Source organism: Serinus canaria, chromosome 7, assembly GCF_022539315.1.
Source record: "Serinus canaria isolate serCan28SL12 chromosome 7, serCan2020, whole genome shotgun sequence".
Lineage (NCBI taxonomy): Eukaryota > Metazoa > Chordata > Aves > Passeriformes > Fringillidae > Serinus > Serinus canaria.
The window spans coordinates 15,527,616-15,540,576 of record NC_066321.1 but is presented as its reverse complement, the minus strand read 5'-3'; the positions used below and the strand labels follow the sequence as shown (position 1 = coordinate 15,540,576).

General features: G+C 56.7%; 2 protein-coding genes across 4 annotated transcripts; both read left to right on the top strand.

Annotated features, from left to right (window-relative positions):
- The first annotated feature begins 3,227 nt into the window (after positions 1 to 3,227).
- LOC115485586 (tubulin alpha-4A chain-like) lies at positions 3,228 to 7,163 on the top strand. Its single transcript, XM_050977120.1, has 4 exons — positions 3,228 to 3,329; positions 5,421 to 5,643; positions 5,778 to 5,926; positions 6,110 to 7,163. Exons 1-4 carry the CDS (start codon positions 3,327 to 3,329, stop codon positions 7,079 to 7,081), a joined length of 1,347 nt encoding a protein of 448 aa, XP_050833077.1. The 5' UTR covers positions 3,228 to 3,326; the 3' UTR covers positions 7,082 to 7,163.
- On the top strand, positions 3,234 to 12,841 carry LOC103814372 (tubulin alpha-5 chain). Of its 3 annotated transcripts, none has more exons than XM_050977121.1 (4): positions 3,234 to 3,329; positions 10,659 to 10,881; positions 11,428 to 11,576; positions 11,788 to 12,841. In XM_050977121.1, exons 1-4 carry the CDS (start codon positions 3,327 to 3,329, stop codon positions 12,757 to 12,759), a joined length of 1,347 nt encoding a protein of 448 aa, XP_050833078.1. In that variant the 5' UTR covers positions 3,234 to 3,326; the 3' UTR covers positions 12,760 to 12,841. The 3 variants fall into 3 exon arrangements, with proteins under 3 accessions (XP_050833078.1, XP_050833079.1, XP_050833080.1); XM_050977122.1 differs by lacking the exon at positions 3,234 to 3,329 and adding an exon at positions 8,934 to 9,038; XM_050977123.1 differs by lacking the exons at positions 3,234 to 3,329; positions 10,659 to 10,881 and adding an exon at positions 8,938 to 9,038.
- The last annotated feature ends 120 nt before the right edge of the window (positions 12,842 to 12,961 follow it).

The following is a 12,961-nucleotide window of genomic DNA, read 5'->3' as shown; positions in this document are numbered from 1 at the left end:
TCTACCATCTCCATGCTCTGCTAGAATTTTTCAGGGTGGCAAAATATGTCGCAAATGCTGCCATAGTAGAACCTCAGCAGCACTGGGACATATGATGCTAGGCCCTCAGCAGGAGCCAGCTGTGCTTTAGAAGCCCTGCACAATGCTCAGTGGGATACTGCTGATGCAATTAGCATCACAAGGGAACTCACATCTGCAACATGCAGTTGAGCTCCATGCTTTCAACAGACTTATTAGTTTCACCAGCCAACCTTGTCCAGCCTGTGCCACTGCTGGAGAGCAAACTACACAGGGCACTGATGGGCTGGAGGTACATCCTGGCTTCTCCACCTCCCCACCTGCTAAGAGGATTAAGGGCAGAGCAAGGACAGAGTGAGGGGTAAGCAGGGCAAGCACGGATACAAGCTCTATGGGAAGCTCCTGGCTGAGATTAAAGAACAGACAGGAGCCCTGCTCCTGAAGCACCTCTCACCATCTGGTCTTTGCTTTAAAGTAGAGGGCACACTGGGCTTCCTTGCCAAACACACTGTGCAACTGTGCTCTTTTCTATCTTCCCAAGAAGGCCATGTCCCCAAGCTGCCCCATGACATTGTTTGCTTTGCCTGGAGCAGGCAGGGCAGAACTGAAAACTGGGAGGTCTGAAAACTGGGAGCAATAGTTTGGGCTTTCCTCAGCAAAGAGAGCAGGGAGCTGGGGTGTGGATGGGAGGCACCAGGCTGGGCTCTGAACTCATCTCCTCCCCAGTTTCAGCTCTGGGTACTTTAGGTGTGGCAGTCTTTAACATACTTTTGGAAGACAGATAGAGAGAGGCTTTGTTTGGGTAACTGCAAGCTCTGCTCACAGGTGTTCCTGTACCAGCAGGTACCTGCCAAGAGCTGGCTGGTTTCTGACAGTGGCAAGTAGGAGCTTCCCCTGCAGTGGGCAGGGCTCTGCCCCTCAGGTATCTTCAATGTTTTTCCCGTCCTTCAGTAAAGAGATGGTTGAATTCTGACTCTATAGCCTAGAATTTTCCTTACTTGCTATTTGCATCTCTCTGGTTGCTGATGCAGGGTCTAACTATGTTCTGAGCATCAATGAAAATGTTTCCTGAGCAATTCCTGTAATCGTGTGACTTCTGATGTTGTCTGAAAACATTTGCAGGGCCTTCTTAGATGTGTGGGTAACATCTCTGTAAGAGAGGGGTCGCCTCAGGACAAATCCAGCTTTGCTGTGTGCTTTCAGGCTGCTGTTACCAGCATCTGGCAGGCTGCTGAGCAGTTAGGCACTGACAAGATGCAGCTGATTGGTGCTCCCTGGATTTAGCCAGATGTTCTTAAGCATTTCAAAAAAGCTTAGACATCTGTTTGGGCATTTCAGATCAAAGGCACGTGGGGATGCACAGCTCCCAATGACTCATGGCTCTCTTGTCAGTTATTCCCACTGTGCTTGTCCAACAAAACAGCATCTGAGTGGGTATCTTCACTGTGAACATGCATTTGCAGCATTGACAAATCAGGGATATTTCACTCTCAACCCTCCACCACCATGGTACATAAACTGATCCATGACTTTGCACCCCTGGGTAGCACCAGATTGTTATATGAATCTTCAGAATTTGTGTGAACTGTACAGCCTGAAATGCTGCTGGCTGCTTAGCTCTGTTTCCTATCACACTGAAGGCATTCATGCTATAAATGCCCCAGAATTAATCGGCACAGTGGAATTAAGGAGGGTTCCAGGACACACCCAGTGAGAAGTGACTCCCTGGCATCTACTTCGTGTTACAATGAACACCTTGGTGAAGATTTTCACAGGGAAGATGATGCCATCACTCCTTTTCACTCCAATTAACTTCTGGGGCTCAAATTTTGATGCCTCAGTGCTACCAATTACTCTCTCACTCTCATAGACTGTCTGCATCAGCATGGTCTGTGTTATCTAGTGATCTCTGAGGTCACTCAAAGGACATTTATACCACAGGGAGTCATTTCCAGAGTTATCCAGTCACTACAGAATCTTCTGCAGGTTCAGCAGCACTTAATACCTGGGGCATCTCTGTGGAAAAGAAACCAAAAAACATCACAAAACTCCATATTTTCCCATCAACTTGATTAAACCCACTCTGATCCTCTGGCTCAGCCATTTCTGCAGGTCTCAAAAATGTGTTGCTTAGACACCAGCACAGGCTTTGCAGCAGTGCTCTTGCTTTCAGTCACTTTTCACATGCTCATCAGTGAAGGTGACACTTTCCAGGTGACTCAGGCACAAAGAAAGCTATTGTGGGTGGATAATTTAGGTCCAGCTTAAAACTTTCAGATCAAGCTGAGAGATGACAGCACTTTTCAGTGAAAAATCATTAAGTCAGAGTCCTGAGGCAGATGCAGGGTTGGTTCTGCACCACAGTGGATGCTTTGAGTATTTTGGAGGGGATAGGACACATTATTCATTGTAGTAAGACCAGACATTAGTGAAGTCACTGTAGATTCCAATAAAACCCTTCTATGGTGCTCCAAGTTCTCCCTACACCCTCACTATTCATTTCATAAAGCTTTGTGAAATCAGATCAAACCAGTGAAGGTAATACAGAGCCAGGATGAAGAAGCAGTTCTTTGGCAGGCAGGGCTTTCAACGCAGTCCCGGGGCACAACTGTGCTTGAGGGCCTTGACACAAAAGACAGGATTTCGTTTTCCTGCTTTTTATTCAGTGATCTTCAAAAAGGTTAGGAAAGTTTAGGCTCATCTCTGGAGGGTTTCCTCCACCAATGTTTGTTTCCTCCAGAGATTCTCCCAGGTGTTTTTCAAGAAGCCTTGGGTGGCTGCCAGAGACCTGGCTCACTGCTTGCTCAAGGATGACATCAGCACCTAAGCCCACCAGGAGGGAAGACCTGGACAAAGCTCTTTGCCAGCTTTCCCGCTTCAACCCCCAAAGTCTCTCCTGGTTAGTGCCTGGATGGTGCCTTTCATCAGCAGGACACCAAGCTGGAAGGTGCCGTCTCTGTTCTTCAGGAGAACCCCTCTGCCAAGACTAGCAAGCATAGCAGGAGCAACACTTACGCCCCACTGCCCTTTCCTCGTGGGGATCCTCGGGTGCCCCACTCAGGGGGTGCTGCTCCCCGAATGGCCCACCAGCGCACCCCGCCAGGCAGCACAGCCCCATCTATGCAAATCTATGCAAATATGCGCAATGCACGCAAATCTATGAAAGCGCTTGGGGCCGTCTCGGGCGGGACGGCCCGCCCCGTAGCGCCGGTGCCGCCCCCGGTATAAGGCGGTGGCGGCGCGGCCGTCCCGGAGCGCGGAGCTGCGGCAGTCCGGGGACAGGCAGGTCGTTCGGCAGCGGCGGCATCATGGTGAGTGCCAGCCCCAGCCGCTCCCTCCCTCCGGTGCACCCCGGAGCGGGCTGAGCTCTCTGCGCCTTCCCGGGAGGGCTCTGCCGGCAGCCCAGAATGCGGGCAGCTGGCGACGGGAGTGCCTGCTGTGCTCGCCCTGCCTTCGCCTGGCTTCAGCCTCTTCTTGAGCGGCCCCCTCCCCGGCTCTCAGCAGCCTCCCTTCTTTAAGCATCCCCTTGTACCCGTGGCAAGGAGGCCACCAGCGAGCCCCCCGGCTGCGGAGACGGTGCTCGGGCGGACACGCCACGTCTCATCCCTCTCCCACTTTTAGTAGTGTTGGTTCTTGCCCGTGTCCCGCGGTGCCATCCCCGGCTGCGGGGAGTTCGCCCCGTCTGCCAGCCCCCCACACTGCCGGCCCGCAGCTGAGCTCCGGCAATAAGCTGTGGCTTCCTTCACCCACTGCCGTGCTCCAAGGGTGGGCATCACTGTGGGTGGGCTTCCAGGCTGCCCTGCCGCCGTGGTCCTGCGATGATCTCTGGCTCATGAGCTCTCCAGCTGCCCTGGAGAACATCCCAGCCCCAAGGTTTCCCTGGCACCCTGCCTGCTGTCCCCCGGAGCCATGCTCCCAGCCCTTCCTGTGCCAGACTTTGCCGTGAACAAGGCAGAGGCTACTGGCTGGTGACCAGCACTGCTGTGTCCGGGCGCTGCTGGGCTCTGCCCAGCCTGTTGTCAGCGCTGGGTCCCACAGAGCCGATCCTGGCTGCTGCTTGTTGTTGGGATGAAGTGCAGTGAGCAGCATAACCCTCTGCCACCCCAACACTGATTCCCGAAGTCCTTTGCCAGGGAGCAGTCCTCTCTCATCTCCTCTTCCTTGAGGTGCTTGCATCTGTGCCAAGTGTTTTCTGTGCCCTTCTGTAGAGGATCTTGGAAGACTTACCTCAGGTCTTAAGTCCTCAGGTCTTACCCTTGGCTCCTTGTGTTACACAACATTTATGGACCTGCTGGGAGGGATAGGTGGGGTATTGTTTTGCTCTTCTTGCGCCTCAGCTTTGGGAAAGGTGAGGACATGAGCTTCTGCCTCTCACCATGGCTATCAAGGGCTTATTTTTTTGCCATCCCTCACTGTCACTGCTGCCTCTGAAAGGCAGCACTGAAAGTACTTTAGATGCAGAGAGCCAGGACATGCTGCATCCTGTGCAACTTTCTGGGACAGCAGCCATTGCCCTGCTCCTGCAAAATGGCTGGTTCCACCGGCTTCCTGCCAGCTGACTCATTGTGGGGCACCATGGCTCTGGAAATCCGCCTTGATTTGGATGCTCCTCTGACTCAGTTGTGCCTGATGACACATCCAAATCCTTGGCAACAGCAGATCTAAGGCACTGAATACTTTCATTCTTACCAAAAGAACTGCACACTCTGGGGTGCCTCATCTGAAGGGAGTGAGGTTGTAGAGCCCCCCTTCACCTGGCTTCTTCTGGGGGACCTGAGACTGCCCTTGAAACTGTGAGCTAGGAGACCCTCCCACCTCAGCACTTCTGTTGACTTAAGAAGTGCAGCTAATGCTTCCTCCTCCTCTAGAGCTAATTTGGGGAAGCTGAGCCTCATGGAGCATGGCAACCATTCATGTTCGTAAATCCCCCCTCTTGGTGGGCACCCATTCTGAGTGCCCTCAGCTCCTAGTGTCCTGATGATGCTCTGCCATCTCAGCCTTCAGCTCTGTTGTTGGAATTGCAACAGGGGCTGCACCAGATGCTGCAGGGCCTCAGCCCTCAAGCCACATGGATGTTTGGGCAATGGAGAAGATGCTCACTGGATGCCATCCAGAGCTGTGGGTGAGGCCAGTCCAGGAGATGGGTGGCCTGATATCCTGGGCTGTTGCAGATACGTCTCTATCTCCTTGAGCCCCTGAGGTGCTCAGTGCAGTGATGAGAGACAGAGCCCTAGATTTGGGAGAAAGCAGAAAACTGAGAGGGACACAGGCACACAGGCATGAGGGCAGTGTGGCTTGCCCAAGCAGGCGAGGGCCAGAGCTGACCTTCCAGGGCTGTGCATTTCCTGCAATGTTTGCATTTCTGGTCTCTGCTGGGATCTGACCCTGCCTCCTCTCTCCAGCGTGAGTGCATCTCCGTGCACGTCGGCCAGGCCGGCGTCCAGATGGGCAACACATGCTGGGAGCTGTACTGCCTGGAGCACGGCATCCAGCCCGACGGGCAGATGCCCAGCGACAAAACCATCGGCGGAGGGGATGACTCCTTCACCACCTTCTTCTGTGAGACTGGAGCTGGCAAGCACGTCCCACGGGCCATCTTTGTAGACCTAGAGCCCACTGTGATTGGTGAGTGCACCCTAACTGGGCTCTGATAGTGGTCATTATTTTAGGGAACAGCCCATTGTGGGACACTCCCAAGAGCGCTCCTGCTACCTTTCCCCACATCCATTTAGCAAATCTATTTTGCCATTATCTCCTAGATGAGATTCGGGGAGGAGTCTACCGGCAGCTCTTCCACCCTGAACAGATGATTACTGGCAAGGAGGATGCTGCTAATAACTATGCCCGTGGGCACTACACCATTGGCAAAGAGATCATTGATCAAGTGCTGGACAGGATCCGTAAGCTGGTAAGTGACTGCAGAGAGGGGATGTGTCTCCCTGGACTGGGGTCCAGCATCATTCAGAGGGTGGGAGCATGGTGTGAGCTCTGCTGCACCTTGGGAGGAATCTGCAGCTACACAAACCAAAGTCTGAAACTTCCCTCCAGCCAAGTCAGTGCTTGAGGCAACCTTACTTGTCTCTCTCCACAGGCTGACCAGTGCACAGGCCTCCAGGGATTCCTCGTGTTTCGTAGTTTTGGAGGTGGCACTGGCTCTGGATTCACCTCCCTGTTGATGGAGCGACTCTCTGTTGATTACGGCAAGAAGTCCAAGCTGGAATTCTCCATCTACCCAGCACCACAAGTCTCCACTGCTGTGGTAGAGCCCTACAACTCCATTCTCACCACCCACAGTACATTGGAGCACTCAGACTGTGCTTTCATGGTGGACAACGAGGCCATCTATGACATCTGCCGTCGGAACCTGGACATCGAGCGCCCAACCTACACCAACTTGAACAGACTCATCAGCCAGGTTGTTTCTTCCATTACAGCATCACTACGATTTGATGGAGCCCTGAATGTGGATCTGACCGAGTTCCAGACCAACCTGGTGCCCTACCCTCGCATTCACTTCCCCCTGGCCACCTATGCCCCTGTGGTTTCTGCTGAGAGAGCTTATCATGAGCAGCTGTCAGTATCAGAAATCACCAACTCCTGTTTCGAGCCGGCTAACCAGATGGTGAAGTGTGACCCTCGGCATGGCAAGTACATGGCCTGCTGCCTGCTGTACCGTGGGGACGTGGTGCCCAAGGATGTCAACGCTGCCATCGCCACCATCAAGACCAAACGCAGCATCCAGTTTGTGGACTGGTGTCCCACAGGCTTCAAGGTGGGCATCAACTACCAGCCACCCACGGTGGTGCCAGGGGGCGACCTGGCCAAGGTGCAGCGCGCCGTCTGCATGCTCAGCAACACCACGGCCATCGCCGAGGCCTGGGCTCGCCTGGACCACAAGTTTGACCTGATGTATGCCAAGCGTGCCTTCGTGCACTGGTATGTGGGCGAGGGCATGGAGGAAGGGGAGTTCTCCGAGGCACGGGAAGACATGGCCGCTCTGGAGAAGGATTACGAGGAAGTGGGCCTGGACTCCTATGAGGATGAAGAAGAGGGTGAGGAGTAGAGAAGCCTCAGCCTAAAAAGGACCACGCTCCTCCCCTGTGTTACCTACAGAAACCCTTTGCAATAAACCGTTTCAGAGCCTCCATGTGTCCCAGTATCCCCCCAGCTGTATCGGTTTCTTGCCAGGTCAGGTGTGTGGTGAGTGCTTCAACCTTGCTACTGGTGCTGCTCTGCTTCCTCCCAGCTCTTCTCCAGATGAAGATTCCCCCTTAGGTAAGAGCCTCATAGCAGAGGGATATGCCCAGAACACATGGCAGGCTCTAGGAAGGTGCTGGAGCATGTCCACCAAAGGGATCTGTAGGAGTGCTGCGGATGTGATAGGAGAAGTACCAAACTTAGGCATGGGGTCCTCTGTCTGGGAGTACCTCTGCCCTCAGCCTGCCCTGCTCTTCCAGATCTCTGCCTTCCCCCTGGGGCATGTGGCCCCACTCTACCTGGCCCAGATCATCTTCTGCACTGTCCCCATTCTGAGTCCTCTCACTGCCCTGCCTGGTGGTAAGGAGTCCCAGCATCAGCTTCTGGCTCCAGCTGCAAACTGGAGATTTCTGTTAGCCATTATCCAGTGTGCTGTTTCCAGAGATTAATTTTCCCTGCTTACCACTAATGCTCCAGTTATATTGACCCACAGGGGCTGTCCTCCCCTGCCCTTCTCCTCCCAGCATGCACCCGTGTCAGCTGGAGGGGAGAGTGGGGGCCAGCCCTGACTGCTGGAGCACAGCCAGGCACTCATTCCTCTGCACAAGGCTGCTGGCACTGCTCTGCTTGCCTGTGACTGGAGCACCAGGCTCAGAGTGAGTGGTGCCTGCTGCTGCTATTCCAGGGCAGGAGTCACTGCCCCTCACATCAGGTGCTGCTCTGATCCATTTCTTATGTCTTGTCTGATTCTGGGGAAAGGAAGGAATCTGCTCCTTCAGAGTAATTTAATTGCTGGTATCTCCCTGTGTCTTCACAGACATGACTGCCACCAGAAGGATGTAGGAGATGAAATTGTGTCCTATAGATTTTTCTAGAAGTTAACCTACATCTCTGTCCCGGACAAGGGACTCAGTAGGGTCTCCTGGCATGCTGTTAGGCAGCAGAGGCCCATCCATCCCCATGGCCAGGGATGGGGAGCTGCATGACCCAAGGTCCTGGCATCAAAGACAGAGCCCTCTCCCTGCTCAGGCAGCATTCAAGGCTGATGATCCAGGCATCCTCGGTAGCAAGATCAGCCCTGGCCTTGGCAGGGGTGGCTGCCAAGGCCAGGGCTCAAACAGAGCTGCTGCTCTGAATGTAGTCACAAGTTATTAACAGCAAGCAGGCTGCAATGACCCTTTTTTGGCAGCCCAGATTTGTCATGCAGATCTGCAGCCTCACAAGGTTGTGCAGGACTGCCTGTCTGTCCCCACCAGGAGAGAAGGGCAAACCTTTGCTGGAGTGTCCCAGAGCATCGATGGCAAAGGCAGGTTTGGGGAACAAAGTGGGCTCCTGAATCTGATTCGTGTCTCTATCATGTTTCTCCTACTTTATCCTGTTCTAGAGGCCCAGGTGGACTCGGGGTCTCCCCACATCCCTGGGGGAGCTGGTAGCAGAACAGATTAGGGACTGTTCTACCTACTCTGCCTCCGGTGCTGGCGGCTCAGCACTGCCCGTCACCCCTGAGGGCTGGTCCCCAGCCCTCCTGCCGACAGCCTGGCCCTCTGCTCCCGCCTTCCTCCCGGCGGAGAAGGGGGAGCAGCTTCGGGCCCCACACCTCGGGGTTCCTCCGCAGCCAGGAGGACTCTGCCAATCTCCCCTGGCCCCCGAAGGGGGGGACTCCCTCCCCGCATACAAGTCTACCCAAATAAGGGGGCGTGGCGGCGCCAAGCCCCTCCCACCTATTAGAGAGCGCTGCGGCGGGGATTGCAGTAGCCGCAGCTCCGCGCCGAACCCCGCCGCACAGAGCCTCCGGGACAGCCCGCACCACCCGCCGCAACATGGTGAGTGCGGGCCGGGAGGCAGGCAGGGCGGCGGAGAGGGCCCCCGGCACCCCCCGGCAGTGCCCCCGCAGCACCGTGCACGCTGTAGCCGTCGCGACGCGCCCCCTCTTTCCCCGCCGTGACCTTGGGCCCCTGCCCGGGGGCAGCCGCGCCCCCACCGCGCTGTGCCCCCCTCCCTGCCGCCAGCGGCACCGGGGCGCCTGCCCCCCCCCCCCCCCACCGCCACCGCCGGCGTAGCGCGGGGGGGCGCTGGGGACAGAGGGGGGTGACCTCTCCGGCGGGGAGCGGTGGCCGCGGATGGACGGGGACAGCTGCCGAGGGCGGAGGCGCCCGCCGGGCACCGGGGGCCGGAGCGAAGCGTTCGGCGGGGCTCTCCCCGCGGCCGCGCTAGCCCCGGCGGGGCTGGCGGCCGGGAACCTCTGTGGGGGTCCCGTCCCGCGGGCGTCTGGCAGCGGCGGAGCGGGCTCGGGACGCTCTCCGAAGCGGGCAGTGGCCGCTGCCCTCGTCGGGGCCGGAGCTGTCTATATTTAGCGGATCAGGAGTGGGCCGGGGCCGTGCCAGTAGGCGCAGCGCAGCGCAGCGCTCTGCCCGCCGCAGCGCTGACCGGGCCCTGCCGGGGAACCTGCCCCCGGCTGTCCTCCCTTCCTCTCTGTGGCTGGGGCTGCTCTTGGCCCTCCCGCGGGAAGAAGGAGCCCTTGTCCTAGCCGGGCGCTGGACCGGGGCACGGACCCCAAAACTGCTGAGGGCGCTGTGCAGTCGGGGAATGCAGGACAGAATTGCTCCAGGACCTCGGGGCTGAGTCGGGGTGTCCTGCTCAGAGAGGCAGGGATGCCGGGAGCAGTGAAACAGGGATGCTAGGACTAGCAGAGGCGGGATGCCAGGGACAGCAGAGGAGGGATGCTGGAGTAGCGGAGCAGGCCTGCACCTCCTGAATGGAGTGCATGAGGCTCATCTCCAGCTCACAGTCTGCTCCTCAGCACTTCTGCCAACAGCGGTTTTGCAGCACAGGGCTGTGGATTGTGTAGCCTGGGGAATCTTGTGTTGCCTCAGAAACTGCTGGTTTTCATTGCCAGCCCTTTTCTGGCTGCCATCTACCACCCTTGCATCCCCAAGTCCACCGACCCCACAATACTGCTTATCTGGGTCTGGAACAGCAGGCAGAGGGGTTTGCCCATGCTGATTCCCCTGCATTGGTTAAATGTGTGTACCTGTCAGCTCAGCTCCTCACTGGACTTGCAGTTGCATGGGGAAGGGGCTGAGGCTGCCAGGGACCCTGGCAGAGTAGCTGGGTCAGGCTCTGTTCCCCTCCCCCCTTGCTGGAGGACAGGCACAGCCAGAGTCTATTGAGCTTGTGGGGGCAGGAGCAAGAGGGATGCCGAAGCTAGCTCTTAATCCAGCATGGTGCCTGTGAATGGCTGAGAGTGACACCAGCTATAGGGAGTCCCTTAGGGTGATGCAGGAGGACACCCAAAGGAAAATGTCCTCTCTGGGACCACTGACCAGAGAGCAGTTCTGGTGTGGGTGACTGTGTAACACTAACACCAGCTAGAGCCCTCCCTGGAGCAGGCATGAAAGAGCTGTGCCAGGATCTGACTCTGCATCCCTGCATCCCCTCCCCAGCGTGAGTGCATCTCCGTGCACGTCGGCCAGGCCGGCGTCCAGATGGGCAACACATGCTGGGAGCTGTACTGCCTGGAGCACGGCATCCAGCCCGACGGGCAGATGCCCAGCGACAAAACCATCGGCGGAGGGGATGACTCCTTCACCACCTTCTTCTGTGAGACTGGAGCTGGCAAGCACGTCCCACGGGCCATCTTTGTAGACCTAGAGCCCACTGTGATTGGTGAGTGCACCCTAATTGGGCTCTGATAGTGGTCATTATTTTAGGGAACAGCCCATTGTGGGACACTCCCTGGAGTTCACACAGCCTGAGGTGCCCCCCGGGGTGGGTAGCAGGCAGCTGGTGCTCGTGGTCTTCTGACAATATCCAGCACTGGGTTCGACCCCGAGGGCCCTTTTTTTCGCCAGGAGAAGCCACAAACATGAACACCTGCTTTTGTTCTTGAAGTGTCCTAGAGTCAGCGGCGCTTGTACCACATGTGCACCGAGAGAAACCAGCCCAACCGGCATGGCAGCTCCTGCTGCGCTGTGGGCAGGCAGCTCCTGAAGGGTGGGAGAAGCTGAGCTGCGCAGGGAGGTGGCAGCCACCTCCTCATGCCAGAGAAACCTGATGCTGGTGTTGGCTCTGCTGACGTGTGGGTCCTTGGCCATGCCACGGGGGCAGGCGGAGCCAACGTGAGGAACGGCTGCTAGCACCCACGTGTCTGCTTGGCGGCCAGCTCAAACCAGCAGCCTCCCCTGGGCTCAACCTGCCCCTGTTCTCTCCTAGATGAGGTTCGGGGAGGAGTCTACCGGCAGCTCTTCCACCCTGAGCAGCTGATTACTGGCAAGGAGGATGCTGCCAACAACTACGCCCGTGGGCACTACACCATTGGCAAAGAGATCATTGATCAAGTGCTGGACAGGATCCGTAAGCTGGTAAGTGACTGCAGAGAGGGGATGTGTCTCCCTGGACTGGGGTCCAGCATCCTGCTGGGGCTCAGAACAAACTGCAAGCCATGGTGCGCCCTGGGTGGGATATGCAGCTGACCAGGGCAGGGATACACCAGGTCCTGAAGGGACTTGTGGACAGCTGGGCTGTCACAAAGAAATGTATCTCAGAGTAATCTCTCCTCGTCTCTCTCCACAGGCTGACCAGTGCACAGGCCTCCAGGGATTCCTCGTGTTTCACAGTTTTGGAGGTGGCACTGGCTCTGGATTCACCTCCCTGTTGATGGAGCGACTCTCTGTTGATTACGGCAAGAAGTCCAAGCTGGAATTCTCCATCTACCCAGCACCACAAGTCTCCACTGCTGTGGTAGAGCCCTACAACTCCATTCTCACCACCCACACTACACTGGAGCACTCAGACTGTGCTTTCATGGTGGACAACGAGGCCATCTATGACATCTGCCGTCGGAACTTGGACATCGAGCGCCCAACCTACACCAACTTGAACAGACTCATCAGTCAGATTGTTTCATCCATTACAGCATCACTACGATTTGATGGAGCCCTGAATGTGGATCTGACCGAGTTCCAGACCAACCTGGTGCCCTACCCTCGCATTCACTTCCCCCTGGCCACCTATGCCCCTGTCATCTCTGCAGAGAAGGCTTATCATGAGCAGCTGTCAGTAGCCGAAATCACCAACTCCTGTTTCGAGCCGGCTAACCAGATGGTGAAGTGTGACCCTCGGCATGGCAAGTACATGGCCTGCTGCCTGCTGTACCGTGGGGACGTGGTGCCCAAGGATGTCAACGCTGCCATCGCCACCATCAAGACCAAACGCAGCATCCAGTTTGTGGACTGGTGTCCCACAGGCTTCAAGGTGGGCATCAACTACCAGCCACCCACGGTGGTGCCAGGGGGCGACCTGGCCAAGGTGCAGCGCGCCGTCTGCATGCTCAGCAACACCACGGCCATCGCCGAGGCCTGGGCTCGCCTGGACCACAAGTTTGACCTGATGTATGCCAAGCGTGCCTTCGTGCACTGGTATGTGGGCGAGGGCATGGAGGAAGGGGAGTTCTCCGAGGCACGGGAAGACATGGCCGCTCTGGAGAAGGATTACGAGGAAGTGGGCCTGGACTCCTATGAGGATGAAGAAGAGGGTGAGGAGTAGAGAAGCCTCAGCCTAAAAAGGACCACGCTCCTCCCCTGTGTTACCTACAGAAACCCTTTGCAATAAACCGTTTCAGAGCCTCCATGTGTCCCAGTATCCCCCCAGCTGTATCGGTTTCTTGCCAGGTCAGGTGTGTGGTGAGTGCTTCAACCTTGCTACTGGTGCTGCTCTGCTTCCTCCCAGTGCTCTGCTCCAGCTCCAG

What these genes read in the sequence shown, in the direction of transcription:
- LOC103814372 (XM_050977121.1), top strand. An exon ending in CCTAGAGCCCACTGTGATTG is followed by an intron (nt 10,882 to 11,427) that starts GTGAGTGCACCC and finishes GTTCTCTCCTAG; the next exon opens with ATGAGGTTCGGGGAGGAGTC. An exon ending in TGGACAGGATCCGTAAGCTG is followed by an intron (nt 11,577 to 11,787) that starts GTAAGTGACTGC and finishes CTCTCTCCACAG; the next exon opens with GCTGACCAGTGCACAGGCCT.
- LOC115485586 (XM_050977120.1), top strand. An exon ending in CCTAGAGCCCACTGTGATTG is followed by an intron (nt 5,644 to 5,777) that starts GTGAGTGCACCC and finishes ATTATCTCCTAG; the next exon opens with ATGAGATTCGGGGAGGAGTC. An exon ending in TGGACAGGATCCGTAAGCTG is followed by an intron (nt 5,927 to 6,109) that starts GTAAGTGACTGC and finishes CTCTCTCCACAG; the next exon opens with GCTGACCAGTGCACAGGCCT.